This window comes from Bacillus rossius, chromosome 16 (genome assembly GCF_032445375.1).
Source record: "Bacillus rossius redtenbacheri isolate Brsri chromosome 16, Brsri_v3, whole genome shotgun sequence".
NCBI lineage: Eukaryota > Metazoa > Arthropoda > Insecta > Phasmatodea > Bacillidae > Bacillus > Bacillus rossius.
The window spans coordinates 6,300,409-6,320,054 of record NC_086343.1 but is presented as its reverse complement, the minus strand read 5'-3'; the positions used below and the strand labels follow the sequence as shown (position 1 = coordinate 6,320,054).

At 40.4% G+C, this 19,646-nt stretch overlaps 1 protein-coding gene across 2 annotated transcripts in view; it reads left to right on the top strand.

Moving 5' to 3' along the window:
• Positions 1-1,093: 1,093 nt before the first annotated feature.
• Positions 1,094-19,646, top strand: part of LOC134540189 (septin-7) — a 107,045-nt gene continuing 88,492 nt past the window's right edge. For both annotated transcript variants that reach the window (XM_063382759.1, XM_063382758.1), the window contains exon 1: positions 1,094-1,264. In XM_063382759.1, coding sequence (XP_063238829.1) covers positions 1,184-1,264 — 81 coding nt within the window. In that variant the 5' untranslated portion in view covers positions 1,094-1,183. The remainder of the gene's footprint in view (positions 1,265-19,646) is intronic.

Sequence of the window (19,646 nt, the reverse complement as noted above, 5' to 3'; positions counted from 1 at the left end):
ATTGGAATCAACATTCAGCATGTTTATTATCATTTTAATTGATGTTTAACTCCATTATTTTACTAAATTAAATATTTTATCACACGTGATACTAATTTAGATATTCTATTAAATATACATTAAAAAAATGTTTTTTGACGTGATAACGTCTTATAAATCTATGAACGCCGGCTGCACGCACGAAAAAGCATGACTCATTGTCACGTTCCGCCTGAGCCGAGCGTGCAAGAACCGGCCAACCACCGTGCGAGAAAATCTTCTATAATATCAAACACAGGTTAATGCGGGCTTTTTAAAAGCAGCAATTAAAAAAAAAATTGATTTATTTGTCCAATTTCGTCATTTCAAATTAACAATTTATTGACATTTATTTGATTTCAGTTTTTTTTCTATAACTAATTGTTCGTGATTATACTTAAACAAGTTATTTTAATTAAATTCGCAAAAATTGTTAATATTTGGAATTTAAAAAGTATCCAATTTTTCATCAATGTTTTCGTATGACGTTATCACGTAAAATTATCGTCCGTAAACCGACTTCACAGACAATCTCTTTTTTTTTTGTAACTAACTTTCCGCTAGATGTCGCTGCAGCGCATCAATTTCTAAACTGTTCAACCGATCGCCACGGGTAAACAGGAAATAATAGGTCACAGACATACAAACAGTATAATGTACGCAGGCTTTCACGGTCCATTGTCTGAAAGTAGCTTGGCTTCCGGGTCGTAGCCGCGTCCTTGGCGGAATAATTCACCGACGTTTTCTTATGACGTCATCACGGAAAATTATCGTCCGTAAACCGACTTCACAGACAATATGTACCACTTGATGGTAAACCGTGGTTTAAACAATTTGTGGTTAAGAATGAGCCCGAACCCTGGTGGAAAGTGAGGAGGAAGAGGAGGTGTGGGAGACTGTGGTGCTTGTTTGTCCGGGGGCGCGTGGAGTTAAAGTAGTGCAGTCGGGTCGCGCGCGCGTGTCGGAACGCGGCCGGTTGTCGTGCGCGCCGCAGCTCACGTGCTTCCTGTGCCTCTCTGTTTCCGGTGTGCGGTCCCCGCGGCTTCCTGGGACGCGGACGCCGATCCTGCAGCAGTAAGTACCCCGCTCTCCTCCGCCCCAGTGTAGTGTCGGTGGTGGTGTGGTGTGGTGTGGTGTGGTGTGGTGTAGTGGCCCCCCGACAGCCATGCCCGTGGTGCCCGTGTCCAAGCTGTCCCCGAGCCTGCTCGCCTTCATGAACAACCCCGGGGGACACGCCCCCGACGAGGTGAGTGCCCCTCGTCCAGCTCTTCAGTTCCCGAACTCTGCTTTCAGGAGAGTGATAGTGGCTCGAACGTGTGTTTTTGGTATGAAACACCCGGTACAGATTTTTATTACATGGGCCGTAGATCCCGGGGCGCAGTGGCGGATCCAGGGGGGGGGGGGGTGCACCAGGGGCAAGTGCCCCTTTCCCTTCCCCCCCCCCCCCCCCGAAAAAACCACTTGTCTGCTACATTAATACTACCGACAAAAAATTGTTGTTTCTGAAACCTATAAAATATTTTAATAAAATTAATGAATTTCTTGTATAATCATTAAAATCTGGTGGTTGGATGTTTATGTGTAGGGCGTGAGTAGATTAAATATACAAATTTAGTAATTTTAAGACTTTTTTTTTTCCTGGCTGTTCTGAAATCCTACAGTGCCCCCCTCCGAGGTGAACCTCTGGATCCGCCACTGCCCAGGGGTCTGTCTGCACTTGCAAAAGCGTGACTGTGAAACTATGTTCTGTGGAAAATTATATATATATATATATAACTTTTCTGCTTATTGCATGCATGTAGGGGTCCAAATATGGTGTGCCGCCAATTAATATTTTTGGCACAATTCTAAATTTGAAATTTTTAAAAGAATTCTGTCGCCAGTATACACAATACAAGGTCCGTACCAGGTGATGACGTGTCTATTAACCCCCAAGTGCATATCTCACGGACCGCGAGGCCTAACTTCTCCCCCTCCCAACCACGTGAAATTTCCGCGGGGCCTTCGGCTTGCGAAATTTTACCAATTTGCGCCCCCTTCCTTGAAAAGCACCCCATGGGACACTTTTCGTTACATCTTCATCTCATTTCTCCGCGATATGCCACTGTTACCATTCTACGACGAGAAGACCGCGCCTGCCGCTTAGAGGCGATGCCTTGCTGGAAGCACCAGCGAGCGTCGCACTTATCATCCCCGCCTCACCGACGGATACACCCCAAAAATAGGCGCGGGCTCCTTCCTTGATTTTATTTTATCTTTACAATGGTGATGCTGAAATAATTTTTTGTATTTCCCCTGTACGGAATTAGGGCCATCTCGGTTATCTCTAGGAGTCTGCTGCCGCGTTTGTCTTATCTGCTGGATCGCGAGCCGTGGCGTGGTGTCGGGGACTCACCACAACGCCGAAATACCACAACGCCGAAAACCATAACGCCGAATGCCAAATTGACTACAACGCCGACAGCTAGAAAACTGCAGTGAGAGAAAGAATTGTTTGCCTCGACAAAATATTTGTTTGTACATGGCGAAATAAATAAAATTTGTTATTTCAAGCAAATATTTTGTAGTAGGAAAGATTCCGTAGACCCAACAAAAATGTTGTTTTCAACTCAACTGTATATTTGGTTAGGTGTAACAAATTTTTTTTTTTTTTTACTTACCAAGTTTGGTTAAGCTAGCAAAGTATTTTGTTACAGCAAGTAAATATTTGTTTCGCCATATACAAACAAATATTTGTTTGATTCAAACAAACCTTTTTTCTCTGTGTGCTGTGTACCACAACGCCGAGATACATTAACGCCGAAAAATGTCATTGCAGGACTGCCACAAAGGTTATGTTAGGTTAGGTTAGGTTAGCTTAGGTTAGGTTAGGTTAGCTTAGGTTAGGTTAGGTTAGGCTAGCCTACGTTAGGTTAGGTACACAAATTAATTCAGTTATTTTTCATTTTGTCCTGTGGCCCTCCCCGCAGCAACATTTTTCGTTGTTACTGTATTTCGGCGTTGTGGTACACAGCAGTTTTCTAGCTATTTGCGTTGCGGTCAATTTGGCATTCGGCGTTATTGTACGTTCGGCGTTGTGGTATTTCGGCGTTGTGGTAACGACCTCGTGGTGTCTACTGGCCTTCCCGCCGAGCTGCTGGGGTCGCGTTTGGTCAGAATCTCGCAGCTTCGAGGTCTTCTTGGAGTGGTTTTATTCGGCGCCATTGTGTTTGCGCTTTTGTCGAGCGACCCCGACGCGAGAGCCGGCCTTGGACAGCTCTGCCGCCGCGTGACTGCGACTTTGGATTTTTTTCCCCCTCTATTTTGTGTTCGTTTCAGAAACCAAAGGAAGGGGTTGTCCAAACCTTTAAGTGGCCCGCCTCGTCAGGAGTGTACGTGTGTCAGCGAGGCGGGATGATAAGCGCGACGCTCGTTGGTGCTTCTAGCGCGGTGTCTTCTCTGGACTGGCGCGCAGTCTTCTCGTAGTGCACAGGACAACCGGTGACCGTAACATTATATGGCTGAGAAATTAAGGGGTTATGTCTCATTCCAGGTATACAGGTGATAATTTTATATTACGTTCCACTAGTTAATCTTGCTGACATTTTTGAATGCCTGAACTTATACAAAATGAAATATATATAGCATACTTTTTGCGTAATTAGCTGCAAAAATTGCAGTTTTAACTTTTTCGTGCAGTATGTATAAGGAGAATGAAATGGATTATTAAACTGTAACCTTTTTAGGTTTAAAGTCAATTTTACTGGCTACTATGTGTTACGGTTTAATCTCTTTCAAAAAAGTAATTACCTAGTCTTTTAAAATTCTTTTTGTAAACAGTACTTTAATGTTTACGTATGGTTAAATTAACCTTCACGAAGTCCGCGAAAACGCCGGCCATGTCTGCTGGCGCGGTATCTATCCGAGATCATTGCCGACTCTATAGAGTCGGTTCACGTCGAAGTCTCCAGTGATCTTAGCCCAGCGCTCACAACGCAGTGGTGCAACCAGGGAATGTGGCAGGAACGAAGATCAAACCCGCCCATGACTCGAGTCGACATCACGCAACCAGGGAATGTGGCAGGAACGAAGATCAAATCCGCCCATGACTCGAGTCGACATCACGCAACCAGGGAATGTGGCAGGAACGAAGATCAAACCCGCCCATGACTCGAGTCGACATCACGCAACCAGGGAATGTGGCAGGAACGAAGATCAAACCCGCCCATGACTCGAGTCGACATCACGCAACCAGGGAATGTGGCAGGAACGAAGATCAAACCCGCCCATGACTCGAGTCGACATCACGCAACCAGGGAATGTGGCAGGAACGAAGATCAAACCCGCCCATGACTCGAGTCGACATCACGCAACCAGGGAATGTGGCAGGAACGAAGATCAAACCCGCCCATGACTCGAGTCGACATCACATCTGAACTCTACTAGTGCAGACCGGGTCGTTACCACAACGCCGAAATACCATAACGCCGAATGTCAAAATTGACCACAACGCCGACAGCTAGAAAACTGCTGTGTACCACTACGCCGAAATAACAACTGAATTAATTTGTGTGTGTTTCTTAAATGTACCTTATCGCCGAAATACCACAATCAAACCTAACCTAACCTAGCATAATATAACCTAACCTAACTTAACCTAGCCTAACTTAACCTAGCCTAACCTAACCTAACCTAATCTAACCTTTGTGGCAATCCTGCAGTGACATTTTTCGGCGTTAGTGTATTTCGGTGTTGTGGTAATTCGGCGTTGTGGTACACAACAGTTTTCTAGCTGTCGGCGTTGTGGTCAATTTGGCATTTCGGCGTTGTAGTATTTCGGCTTTGTGGTAACGACCCCGTGCAGACCACTCCTCGGCGGGGTCTTCCAGCCGCCAGGTGGGAGACCCACCTTGCGAGCTCACAGCTGCCGAAAACCACGGCACTCAGGAGGCGGAGTGGAGGGGAGGCGGTGTGTTCCGCGACACCTGCGCACGTGACGTCAGCACGCGACCGGAAGAACACTTCCTGCAACATTGGGGCCACTTTCTTCCTGCGCCAGGCGCCCCGGTGTTGCATGTAGCCCCGGGTGAATAATGGATCTTCCTTTGATTTAGCGCGTGTGTGTGAGAGGGGGTGGTATTTCGTACGGTCACCGATGGAACTTCATTTTATATAATCATTCAAGGTGTTAAGTTGTCTTTTGACGTAATTTATTCCATAATAGTTCCAAAAACTAATCTAGCCAACTGTTTACCAGTATTTTTTTCCTTAGAAATTACGGAAGAGGAATTAGCTCTCAAACATATACCTTGATAAAGGTATCTGTTCCGAAAATTTATCCGCTCGTGGGCTGTCCCGTACACACTTAAAGGCGTACATGATTTGTTTTTAATTTTGCAAGTGAAAATTTGAAAATATTGAGAATCATAATAGTTTATGTAGAAAAAAAACACATTTGCCACCCTGGATGGCTGTAGAAATATTTATTTTGAGCGTTTCGACGTATAATTTGTTTTGACAAATTGAAAAAAAAAATATATTTATTTTCACTGCTACATGTTAAAATTGCTTGTTTTCGTTCACGTTATTTGACTGACCCACTGTTCCCAGAAGAGACTATCCAACAAGGAACTCTCGCCAACATGGGAGTGACGTCTCTGTTTCTCTTTACTTGCTCTGTGCGCTGGGCTGTTCGCCGCAAGCTGTGGCCGGGAGAGGGGGGGGGAACCTCCTCCCCCACTCCCGCCACTTGGTTGTCGGGGAAGCGTCGTGTTCGGGCAAATGGCTGCTTCCTGGCGGCGCGTTGTTTGCTCGGCGCCTGCAGTCCCGAGCCTCGGTTACACTAGCACCTTTTTTTTATCCTCCATCAAGCAGATTTGCTTATTTGCGAACAACCTCGCCCGATGTACAAACCACGCCGAATCGTTAAACTCTCAGCTCGCTCCGCATTGACCTGCATTCCGTTGCTCGTTTGGATTCTCTGTAAACAGTTGAAGTGCGCAAATTAATAAATTTATAATCGTTTTATTTAGTTTCCAAAAATTAATCTAATAAGAACAGAAAATGTGATTTTTGAGCGAGTGAGTGAGTGGAGTGAAGTGCCGCCGCGGCGACACACTGGACTCTCGTCCCCCGAGGGGCCCGGGTTCGAATCCTGAACTCGGTATCCCACGGCTTCCCGAAACGCCACACCAGACGAATGCAAGGATGGTCGCTTACTTTGGGACACGCGCGGTTTCCTTTCCGAATATCTCCTGGTCTGTGTGTGGTTAGCCGACGACGAGACGTAAAAAATTCAAAGAAGCATGGACGCGTATTATTTGGCGAAACTCTTAATATTTCAAGCCCGGTTTATTTTTATAACGTTTAAAAATCCATCGTTATATTTTATTTAAACTTTGAAACTGGTATCCCGATTTATATAAGACGTGGTATTTAAGTCTAAAAAGCAATTTCCCGAATGTGATCTTTATGTTATAGACCTTAATGTTGATAATTGGAATTTCGTACAGTGTTAATTTGATGGCCGATATATAAGGCTAACGACTCTTTTTCAAATATGTGATAACGGATCCTATTTTCTCTGTCTTCGCTTTGCAACTTTCAGCACAGTTTCGGGAAGGGTGTGTGCTGGTGAAAGAAGGGATGGAGGAGGAAGAGGGAACAGTCGCGCCTAGAACATTGTAGCCGGGCATATACTAGACTTTCTGGCTGGTAATGTGGCCTTAGGGGCTACGCCTACCCGGACACACATACGGTGTGCAGAGCTTCAGGAAAAACAACGCCATTTCAAAACTACTCTAGATATCCGAGTGGGGTCTGCTTACGAAAAGCATTTGATTTCGCTGAGGGCCGAAAAGTACTTTTGATTTTGGATTAAGTTTTTAAACTGTATTTTTAGAAGAGTTAAAATGGCTGAAACGCACGTTCTCAGAGTAATTTTTAGGTGTAAAACAAACCAGTACAGATTCTTGAAAGCACTTGAGGGACTTGCATTACACCTTTATCTTCATTTCTCGGCCATATAATGTTACGATCACCGCTCAGATCTCACAGTTGTCCTGTGACGACGAGAAGACTGCGCGCCAGTCCAGAGGAGACACCGCGCTAGAAGCACCAGCGAGCGTCGCGCTTATCATCCCGCCTCACTGACACACACAGTGGCGGATACAGAAAAATCTCAAGGGGGGGCGCAGGTCTACCTCTTCCACACACTCCCTTGTTACGTCACCTTGGTTGCTTGGATGCAGCCAGCTCTATCCGTTTCATTTACGTCTCGCCCGAATATTTGCTGTTGTTGGTGCATAATTGTGTGCTATATGTAGTTAAAATGACCAATTGTGCAGTATAGAAATATCAAAATCACTACAGAAAAACTAAAGATTCTAGTCACATGCAAAGCTTAGTAAAACTTTACTCAAACTGTTTCCAAGACATGAAGTCGTGAAAGGTAAGTGTATGAATGTGTATTGTATAACATCGGCGGCCGGGTGCGCGCCCTCCCCTGGCCAAGAACCATGCTTGGTGCTGGGCTGCCCCAGGTCAAGGGGGGGGGGCGCCCCCTGCGCCCCCCCTATGAATCCGCCACTGCACACGTACACCCCTGACGGGGCGGGTCATGACCGGGCCACGCAAGCGAAGACGGCCTCGCCACTGGAGCAGTCGGCCAATTACCACTCCGTGTCTTCCGGCTGCTAACCAGCATACGCCTTATTCGCTGGCCGGCGACTATCGCCATGCGCATGCGCATTGTGTACAGTTACACGCCTGGTCCCGCCATAATCCACTGACCCCGGGTCACACTTTTTATTTTTGACGTGACAACGTCTAATAAATCGATGAACGCTGGCTGCACGCACGGAAAAGGATGACTCATTGTCCCGTTACGCTTTTGTCCCGTTACGCTCATTGTACGCTTGCGCCGCATCTATCTTCTTCCACTCGATTGGAACAACCATAGATTTGACTTTTTCGAGGCACATTAAACTTCAAACACTCCCATTCGTTCCCTGCTTTTCCTATCATCGTCCTATCCTTAACAGAATAACACAGATTGGAAGAAGTTAAATAGCAAACATGTATAAAATTTATGGTTAAAATAATTTGTTCGTTAAAGTCATAAAAATATTTGAATTAATGAGTGCAAATAAAAGTAAATTTATCAATTAAAATGTATATTTCATTTCACTCCTTCTTTGTATCCATACAAAATAGTGATAATTCAATAAATATTATTCAATTTTATTCATAAAAGTATGCAATAATTTCATCAATGTTTTGTTATGACGTCACGTTAAACTATCGTCCGTAAACCGACTTTACAGACAACCAATTTTTTGTTCTTATTTTTAAAGTTTTTTTTTCCTGCACGTTTGGGTAATCGTAAATAAAATGGAAGTTTCGTCAAAATAGCCATTTGAATGAATGATACGTGTCATCGTTGTTTAAAAATATTAAAATCTCGCAAAAAAAAATTCTTTATTTTTTTTATGCTGGAAGATTGAGATTTCGCACGTCTCGGATGTGTTCGTAACTAAAATGATAGTTTTGTTTTAGTTAAGCCAGTGAAGTCAGGAAAGTTACTTGCAATCCTGGTAAAGTCATGGAAATTGGGAAACTACCCGAAGGTAGTAATTTGAGGGCAAAATCTCATTCACTAATCTGTAATCGCCCAGACTGTGATGTTTTTTTTTTTTTTTTTTTTTCAGATTTTGTTTTGGTGCATAGTCATACACTATAAAATTGCGTCTGCAAGGTTGTTTAAGTTTAGTTTTTATTAGGTATATCATTCTAGGTCAAATATGGGAATGGTGAAGGCTGTATTTTCGTTATTTCTTTCAGAATATGTCAAAATACGTAAATTATTTAAAAAAAAAAAAAGAGGAAAATTTGAAACATGGTTTCTGGGAAATCAGGTGAAACTTTATAGGCAGTTTTGTATGGAAACCCTGATTATGAAATTTGTCACATTAGGACACGAATAAGATGGTGATAGTTCTTTTAAAATTCGTTATATTTAGCTGTATTGAAGATTTTATCCCAAACGTAGTATTATTACATTTTCCTGTTTGCTGTTTTGTGGGAGCTGTTCGTGTAATTTTTGTATCATCTTCGTTTCTGTCAAATTTAATTCTACACATTGATTGTAAAACTATTGTGGCATCTCACGCTTATATTGCATTACAGTACTGGCTATCACGGTTGCTTGATTTGATACTACCCGGCTTTTTAATATCGTAAATATTATTTTGAATACTATACTTATATATTTGTTTATTTTTTATTGTAATATTTGTGGATTTATCTAAAACTACAAATTAGTGTATATTTACAGTATTATTACAATAATTGTAGTATTGGCAAAAAAAATTTAATTATTACACCTATTACTATTTTAATTGAGAAACTATTATACAACAGGTAAATTTAAACCCCGAAATCATCATTACAAATTTTGATTTTGCAAAATACAGTTTTTCAAATACACTAGAAAAAATTTGTAATTGCATTGTAAAGTTATTTATAAAACAATTTTGTTATATTATGTATACCTGGCAACAGAGCATACCGAAATTGCAGCGTTAATAATATAAATCTTGCATTGGTAACGTAGTAAATGCCTGTTTAAATGCACACTGCAAACACTTAAACAATACAACGCGCTGTACGTAGCATGCGCAACGAGACGATAAACGGCGAATTACCCAGTGAGCCATTGTTGGGTTAAAGTAGCTGGTGCCGTAGTTTCTCGTGGCGTTGATAGATGGCAGCACTGTCGGTGAAACGCGCAAGGCTCTTGCAACGAGGCGCTCGCGTTGTTTTTGTTATTTGTTAGCAGGCGGAAAGAGAGAGAGAGAGAGAGAGAGGATGACCTAGCGGTGTTTTTTTTTTTACCGTCCCCTAATGCACGCAGTGTGTAGTGAACCACTTAATTAGAAGCGAACGTAGCGGGTTATCAGGTTATCAGCCGTAGTGTGACGTGACGTGTAAAAGGTTGGCCGGCCTGAGTGTTTGCGGAAGTGGAGGACTTTTTATCTGTCTTGTTTACTCTTCACCCTCTAGTGCTTCCTGCCTCTACAACGCGCACTGTCCACGCACTTATTTATACGACTCTTGTCACCGTTTACCGCTTTCTTTTCTACTTTGGTTCTTTGACTGGAGTTTTAACATCTCAAGTTAGTTAATCTTTTTCAATTTATCTTAAAAAAATAACTTTTTGACGTGACAACGTCTAATAAATCGATGAACGCTGGCTGCACGCACGAATAAGTGTCCCGTTACGCACATTGTCCCGTTACGCTGTGTCCCGTTACACTCATTGTACTCTTGCGCCGCATCTATCTCTCTTCCACTCGATTGGAACAACCATCGATTTGACTTTTTCGAGGCACATTAAACTTGAAACACTCCCATTCGTTTCCTACTTTTCCTATCATCGTCCTATCCTTAACAGAATAACACAGATTGGAAGAAGTTAAATAGCAAACATGTATAAAAGTTATAGTTAAAATAATATCTTCGTTAAAGTAATAAACATATTTGAATTAATGAGTGTAAATAAAATAAAATTTATAAATTAAATTGTAGATTTCATTTCACTCCTTTGTATCCATACAAAATAGTGATAATTCAATAAAAATGATTCAGTTTTATTCATAAAAGTATGCAATCATTTCATCAATGTTTTGTTATGACGTCACGTTAAACTATCGTCCGTAAACCGACTTTACAGACAACCAATTTTTGTTTAAAGATGGTCTCATGGCTGGTTTCACCAAAGGGGAATCTCTCTTGGATTATTTAAAATCCTCGGACAAAATTCCTATTACAACTTCTTTATGTTAAGGTTATAACCAAAATTTTGATCTGTCAACATCGTTGTTGATTAGTACAAAATACGCTTTTTGTTTGCATGTGTGATGGTACCTGATATTTAAATCAAGACGGGATTATTTTGAAACCGAAACACGACATTTTTAATTTAACAGTTTTTTTTATTGTTTATCGTTGAAAATTTTTCTACGTTACGGTGTAGCACACTATACAAGTGAATTATTTTAGTTAACAGTGATTTTTCTGTGTAATAACTATTTTTTCTTTTGATGTTTGTCCGAAATTATGTCACCAGATATTTACTGAACCTTTGTAAGCTTTAAAATACTACGCAAGTATTAATATTTCTTCATTTGCCTGGCATTTTACAGCCCGCAAATATCGTTCAGTAAAATTAGCTGGGGGGAAATGTTAGACCACACATACCATTTAGCTGAGCTATTGTGATACATTTACTGGAATAGCCATCAAAATAATAGTAACAACACTGGATAGTATTCTGAATTATTTTGCTTCTTTGATTTGATTATTTTTCAATAAATTTTAGTGTAAGTGTCGTTAATTGTTAGTAAAAGTTTTTAAAACCAAACAAGTCCTTTTAATGGTTTGTGTAAACTTAAAGGTATTTATACTTTAATTCTAGCATGAACTAAGATCATTTACTTTTTGTGTTACATAGTTTTTAATATAACGTTAATATAAACTATTTTTTCGTATATCATCCGTAAATTTTAGAAACATAAATAATTGGGCGTGTGTACTTATGTACGCGCATTAAAAGTTACGCTTACTTAAAGTAGTAAAAACTAACTTTAATTTTGCATGCAAATAATTAATAGCAATAAAATAATGAAAGAACTGGGGTGATATTATAAAAGTATAAATTTAATCGAATTAAAATAAATGTAATTCAATATTCATTATTAAATTTTAATATAAACCCGTGTATAAATTAATTATTTAATGAAGTAAAACTTTTGAGATAAATTTTTATAGTGAAAATCAATACATATGCTCAAAGATTATTCTAATTTAATTTAAATTATTTATTAAATAATGTAATAATTTATAATGCAAATTAACGCGAACATAACTTCACTTATATAAATACACCTGAAAAAGTTAATAAACGCATTCTATCACTAGAATTCACGATAAATAAATGTATTTAATTACATGCACCAGCATTCAGTATCAAGCACTAAAGATTTAAAAGTACATATATATAATTTTTTTTTTGGCACCTAGCTTTTTTTCCCCATCCTTCGCGCGCATAGTAAAAATTCAACGTCGCCCGTACCTGATGACAGGGAAAGGTTCCTATGTGTTTCACACCTGGCTCGTGAACTTTTATTTTTTATTTTTCGGGGTTGGTTGCTCTTTCTTCGTGGTCGTTGACATTTGGGAAGCCTACTTTTCACAGACGAGAGAGCCATAACCCGAAGTTCCCCGAAGTTCATGCTCGCTTTTTTTTTTTTTAACCGTCCTATCTCATTGTATAAACCGGGGTGGCATTAAATGTTTGCGGTCAATTAGGATAGGTTAGCTACATTATAAATATTTTAAAACATCGTGGATGGTTGGTTATATTAGATCAGTATAGCTACATTAAAAATACTGTAAAATCATTTTATTGGTTGCTTAGCAAATAACTTTTTTTAATATGTAGCTATCCAGGGCTAGGAATAAACCGTTTACATGATTTCCCAGTATCTTTTAATGTAGCTTTCCTAATCAAATCAAACCGTCCACAATGTTTTAAAGTGTTTATAATGTAGGTAACCCAACCTAATTGACCATTAGTTATCATGAGTTACAATGAACAAAAAAAAAATCTTAACAGTCATAAACGAGTATGAATACTCTTATTCATACATAAGGAGAAACGCTATTTAAAAAAAAAAAAAATAGGTATTCATTTATACAACACAAGAAACTCCAATAAATTGAGGATAACAGTTCATAATACCAGTTAGTACGAAAAGGGCACAAATTACATAGGCATAAAAATTTACAACTTATTGCCACAAAATGTCACCTATATAACCGATTTATCTATATTCAAAACAACAATCAAACATGTTCTGTTAGAACATCCTTCCTACTCTCTGATAAGAATTCTTTGACCTAATAACAGATTAGAAAACTAAACTCTGGTAAATATTATTTAAATCCATCACAAAACGAGGAGAAAAATATTGAGTTTTGTAAACTTAACTCTTCGCTCTGAGCCTTAGACTTGAGTTTATACCATTTCTTTATGTACACATGTTTTTTTTTTCTTCTTCTCTCTTTCTTAATATTGAAATGTAAAAGTACTCTGTAATATTTAGTTTTTGTGGTTGTACAGTATGTTTGTTTGTGTGTGTATATGTGTATACATATATGTATGTATTAATTGACTTGTTCTATATCCCGGAGTCCTTACCTCCATATGGGATCTAGCCTACAGGTAAAAAACTGAATAAAAATAAAATAAAAATATGCACGATCGGGCGTTCGCCTCTCTCGTCTGTGGAAAGAAGGTATTCCCGTTGACATTTCCGCCCGCGACCGTGCACTTTCATCCCCCCCTCCCTGTCCCCCCCCCTCCCCCCGTGCATGATGCCGCGGCTGCGGGCGCGGCTGGCATTTGGACGCCGCTGCGTCGACCCTCCGCGGTGGACGCCGGCCAAGCCAGGCCGAGACTATATCGGGGCGTCGGGCGTCGGGACGCAGTGTGTATCCGCCGGCGTCCATGCAGGACATAGACGAGACGCTCCATCGCTTCCGTCGACAAGTGAGTTCCGACACGAGGCCCAGCTCCTCTTCTTCTTCTTTCAGAGGCCACTCCAGTGTTTCAGGGGCACAACGCGACCCGCGTTTACCTCATAAGATTCAATGCTATTTTCATTTTGCTTATAACTAATTAACTAATATAGATTTCGAAATGATGCTTGCTTGATATGTAAGACGACGATGCTCTTATCAGAGCCCCTTTCTTCAAAAAACGTGCATAAATTATGGTTCAAACCTAGACAATACACTTGTTCATATTAGTAAAGATTAGTATAAAACCATAATTTATGCACGTTTTTGAAGAAAGGGGCTTTGATAAGTGCATCGTTGTCTTACATATCAAGCAAGCATCATTTCGAAATCTATATTAGTTAATTAGTTATAAGCAAAATGAAAATAGCATTGAATCTTATGAGGTTAACGCGGGTTGCGTTGTGCCCCTGAAACACAGGAGTGGCCTCCTAATAAAGAGACGCCTGAGATGTACATCAAGTTCTGTCCCTGCCCGAACAACGCCCCGAATATTCACCTTCGGCCAAACCTCGGGATTTGTTTTATTTTTTTTCGCGCAGGAAAAAATTAATTCAAATATTAAAAGTGGTCGGTTGGGTTAGCTACATTAAGACACTTTATAACAATATGGACGGTTAGTTAGGTTAGTATAGCTGCATTAAAATAAACAGAGAATTGTAAATATATGTAAATAAACCCGAGGTTGGCCGAAGGTGAATATTCGGGCGTGTTCGGGCAGGGAAAGAACTTAATGTACATCTCAGGCTTCCCTTTAATAAAACACTTTTGAGCAAAGCACGTTTTTTTTATAATTTACTAAAGAGCATAAAATAACTTGATGTAAGCTTTTGGACACACGCCATTGCAAAGCACACGCATGTCTGTAGAAGAAAACTACAAAAAAACACAAAAGACAAAAAACACAAAATTAAGCAAAAAAATTGCTGTTGTCAACTTAATTTTGTGTTTTTGTCTTCTTTTTTTTTGTTTTTTGTAGTTTTCTTCTACAGACATACATGTGCTTTGCAATGGCGTGTGTCCAAAAGCTTGCATCAAGTCATGCACTCCCATTGCACAAATCTTTCAAAGATAATAGCATAAAATAATTCCTGTGATTGAAAATTTTTAATACTACCTGTGAACATAATGTTCGCAGGCTTTCACGGCCATTTGTCTGAAGTAAGCTTGGCTTCTGGGTTGTTAGCCGCGTTCTTGGCGGAATGATTCACCGACGTTTCGGTCGAACATTGCAGTCGCCATCATCAGGGAGCAGTTAACCTAACTGCGATGTCGACCGAAACGTCGGTGAATTACTCGCCCAAGGACGCGGCTACAAACCCAGAAGCCAACCTGTGAAAATACTCTCAGATTAAAAAAAATACACGTGAGGTGCATGCAGTAGATATTTCATACATGGATGATTCATCCAAATCACTAACAAATTTTATTGCACTGCAAATGATATGAACTGTTTGTGTGAGTTCTCTCAAATACAGCTACTCCGTACACTCCTTACGATTTTCTATTATTTCATGCGCACCACGTTTTTCGCTTTAAATCTTAGAAAGTGTTTTCGTAGGTGTTAAGAATTCGCAATCACAATTTTTCAGGACTTTTTTTTTTTGAGGTTAGTAATCTGTACGGGGTTATAAATCGTTATAAATCTCCATTTGGTTGTGAGAAATTATTTTATACGTTTTAAGAACGTGGCAAATTAAAAAAATAATTATTTTCTGCTTTTTAGTCTTGTGTGTGCATTGCCATCCAGAACTGAGCTATATTTAAAGTTTAAAGTCTATAGCTTGTCGGGAAGTTATTTTTGATCGATTGCAAAAATGTACCGAACAGACAAGAAAGCGAGTTTGTAAGAAAGTTGTAAAACAGAAGGCTCACAACGTCAGTATTGGGATTCCGCCATTACTTTGCATTTTAGAAGTAGAATATGTATTATAAACTTTAATGCCACTTTTCTTAGGTATTTTAAAACTTGGGATTACTTTTCACAGTGACTAAATTTAGTTTACTAAATATATTCCGAGGTAGTTTTACTATCATAAAGTTTAATTTGGCACACAGATACGTTTGTGTGTGTGTAATAAAGGAATATTGTTCTCATTCATCTATGCACGTAACAATTGCGTCTTTAAATTTTGTTTTCTGATTTTTTTTTTAAGAATGGCCGTCGAAAAGAAAGCCAAAGCGTTGCGTATTGCTTGTTGCCTAAAACCTAAATAAATTATTAAATAAAAATAAGTATTGTGCCGCTGACTTTTAGGAAACTGCTTAGAACGCTCATCCCTGCGATGTGGACAGCTGTGTGATGCACTTCAGTCCAGCGTGTTGCCTAACGCAGTAGGCGAATTCGTCTCTCACGCTAGGGGTGTTGCAACTACTGTGCCCGGTAGATAACTTGGCGTCTGAGCTCCCTAGTCCTGTCTGTGGAAAAGGGGAGGGAGAAGAGAAAGCGATACCCTATTGTCAAGGTCAGAGGCCAGGTTTGTACTAGCAGAACAGAAAACATTCGGCGCGTGACTTCCTACACTACGTAAGTCTGTATCCACGCCCGTGGGGGCCCTAGGGCGGTAAGGCCTTTTGGCTAAGAGCGCTGGGTTACCAAACCAAAAGTAAGAAATCCTATGAATTGTACTTGTACTACATAAGTGTAACATTGTGTAAATTGCAGTGGTTGTGCTCGAATATTTGTAGGTACTCATCTGTCAGGAAAAGTAACAAACTATTATCTAAACCTACAACGTTTTACTTTGTCTCATAAAATATACTTACGGTGTCTGCTAATTATTATGCTAAACAAAATTAATCGAAATGTTGTTAACTCAGTAACTAGCGAAAACCAGACACTATTTATTTTGGAAAACTAGGTCACTTAGTATGTAAAATAAATTTAAAACTATGCTTCTTAATTCATTGTGTTCTCAAAGTTATTTTTAAAAAAAATTCTCACAAGAAAAAGTAAACGACCAAAACATTACGCATTTGTAGCTCTCCGCGCGAAAGCTATCTCACAGTTGATTACGCAGGAGCCAGTCTAGCCCTTATCGTTCTCCGGTTTCCGTACCTAAAACGTGCCATTTAGCGCTGGATTAACATTTAAGTAAACACGGAGCTTGTTATGTTATATTTGCTGCATTAACTTCATGTCAGTCGTTTAGGAAACACCTGACTACCAACGTTAATGGCATTGAAAAAATGATTGTGTACGTTGTGTGGCTTTATATTTTAATGCACCTTTAATCGATTATTTATTATAAATGTAAATACAATTTACATTGTACTTCCACTTTAGCATGCATATATATTATATGATTTGTTTATTGTAAGTGTGAAGTTCTCTTTCCGTGATAACTGATTGAACAGACATTTATTTTTCGCTTCTTCATCACAACACTGCATCACGGTTTTTATTATTTCCCGCTCTCCGCTATGTATCACTTTACCGCGCCTCTGCGAGCTGCCACCTTCGCCTTCCATTTTCGGGTATACACTGAAGGGCGAAATTTTCCTAACAGCCACTACACGACTCTCGGCTACGTGTCGCCTGCTTACCCCCTCTCCTTTCTCCGGTCCCGCTGTCCCCGCACCCCCGCGCTGAGAGACGCCAAGATAACTGCCGGGCACAGTACCTATTAGTTTGTTATTTATTTGCTTTGAACGTGACCATACTTCTGGAATTTGATATGCTATTTTCATGAATTCAAATTGTGTAAATGTATTAAAATACGTTAATATTTATATTAGTTGCACATTAAAGCTCGGTCTTACTTGTTGGTTATATACTTTTTCATTTTATTACTGTCCATAATTTAATGAGTTCTACTTGCAAATCTATCACGATAGCTTTCTTGCGTTACATTTTTCATATTGATCCATGTGTGTGACGTTTCAAGCTCGAAAATAACGTTTAGTAACCATCTGGTGAGAAAATTAGCGTACACGAATGCAAAATAGAGATATAGAAATAAATTTGCCTCTGACCTTGAAAATAGGGTATCGCTTTCTCTTCTCCCTCCCCTTTTCCACAGACAGGACTTTTTCCCCCTTTCCCCTTCCCCCTTTTCTACATTCTCCCCCTTCCCCACTTTACCCCATTTACCCCCTTCTCCCCCTTCACCACCCCCTCCCCCCTCCCCCCCTCCCCCCTCCCCCTCCCTTCTCCCCCTTTTATAGAATTTGTTACTTTATGGCGTAGTTTGTATAGCTCGAAGCAAAAGCAATGAAACTTTATTTGGTTGTTGGGTTCGCGTTTGCAAAGGTGAAATTGCGCGTGTTTTGGGTTCGTAGCTGGGTCGAAAAATCGAAATTTTCACCTAGGTTTCGGTCGGCCTTAACAGTCGCCATCGTCTGGGTAAGCGGTAGGCGACTGCAAATCATGAAGATGGCTACTGCGAGGCAGTCCGAAAACGTCGGTGGAGAATCTTCGTCTACAAATGAATTCTAATATTAAAAGTGGTCGGTTAGGTTAGCTACATTAAAACATTTTAAAACACTGTGGACGGTTGGTTAGGTTAGCATAGAGCTACATTAAAATAAACTGAGAAATATAAATGTATATAAAAATGAACCCGAGGTTGGCCGAAGGTGAATATTCGGACGTGTTCGGGCAGGGACAGAACTTGTTGGACATATTAAGGTGGGTTTACGATTGAAAATTAAGAATTAAGACTTAAGACTTAGTCGTGTACTTACCATATGACTCTATGTAAACTAGTGGAATGGTTTATGATTGTCGTGTGTGAATTTTGACGGGTCGTGTGCGAATCATATGATGACTTAAGACTTAACAGAAATGGTTATATTTTATATTTTTCGTTAAGAATTAAGGAAGCGACCAATCACAACAAACCGGAACCTTTCAACCGGAAGTTTATGTCTTATTATTCGACCGAGCGAGGCAGTATTTTGGGTTATAATTCGTATATTTGTCATTTGTAATCATCATCCATTTCGAAAAATAGATATCCCATTTGTCAATAACCTATTTCAAACCTGCTTCTCCGTTTCGAACAATGGCCGACCATGTGTTTTGTGCTGTGATTGGTTAGAATTAACGACTTCTATGTCAATCATAAACTGGAAAATGTAGTTTTGACTTAATCGTGTGCTCGATGTTAAGTTATAATTCTTAAGGAAATCAATCGTAAACCCAGCTTTAGGCTTCCCTTCAGGCGAGGGCCGCGAGCCTTATCTTCGCACGGGGGAGGTCGGAAGTGTTATCGCAGTCCGGGAAAGGCGCTACGACACGTAGTCTCGTCGCTACGTGGCCCGTCTTACGTCACGGCTCAAGCCTTCCTCCCCAAGGTCTCGCGGGAGTCACTCGTCGCCACGGCGTTAATTGTCCCCTCAAAGTGGCTGCCGTATTGAGTTACAGGAGCTCTCCTTCATTCGCCGAGTGAGTGTGGGCGGTGACGAGGTTAGAATCGGCGCGCGCAGCTATTAACTCGGTTAACTCGCTCGGGCTGTAGATAATAGTTTATACTTATTCCCCCGCCCCCAACCCCTTTTTCCACCTCGTGCTTCAAGTATGGTGCTGCAAAGAGACTGTCGAACAAGAGTCGGCGAGAAATCTAGAGAGAAGTGGCTTTCGAGGAACTATGCGGACGTAAGTAATGATTAGAGACCCGTAAAATCCGCGGGTTCATTTCGTGTTATGCTAAAATTCAAATAATTATACCTTAGTTTTGCTTCTGTCATTGATTCACTGTTAATCTGGAGGATGGAGGGCCAATTAGTAGAGACCGGAAAAATTCGCGAATTCATTTCGCGATAGGCTAAAATACAAATAGTTATACCTCAGTGCTGCCTCTGCTATTGGCTCGCAACTCACCTGGATGACTCTGGGCCAATTAGAAACACCAAACCAAAGCTTTATCGAATCACAGGCTGCTACGTTGGGACGTCTCACAAGACAGCAGCCAATGAGTGGGTGACATTTGACCGAGTGTACGTATAACTATGGAGTTCATCCTGCAGGTTATTGAACCCGCGAATTTTTCCGGTCCCTACCAATT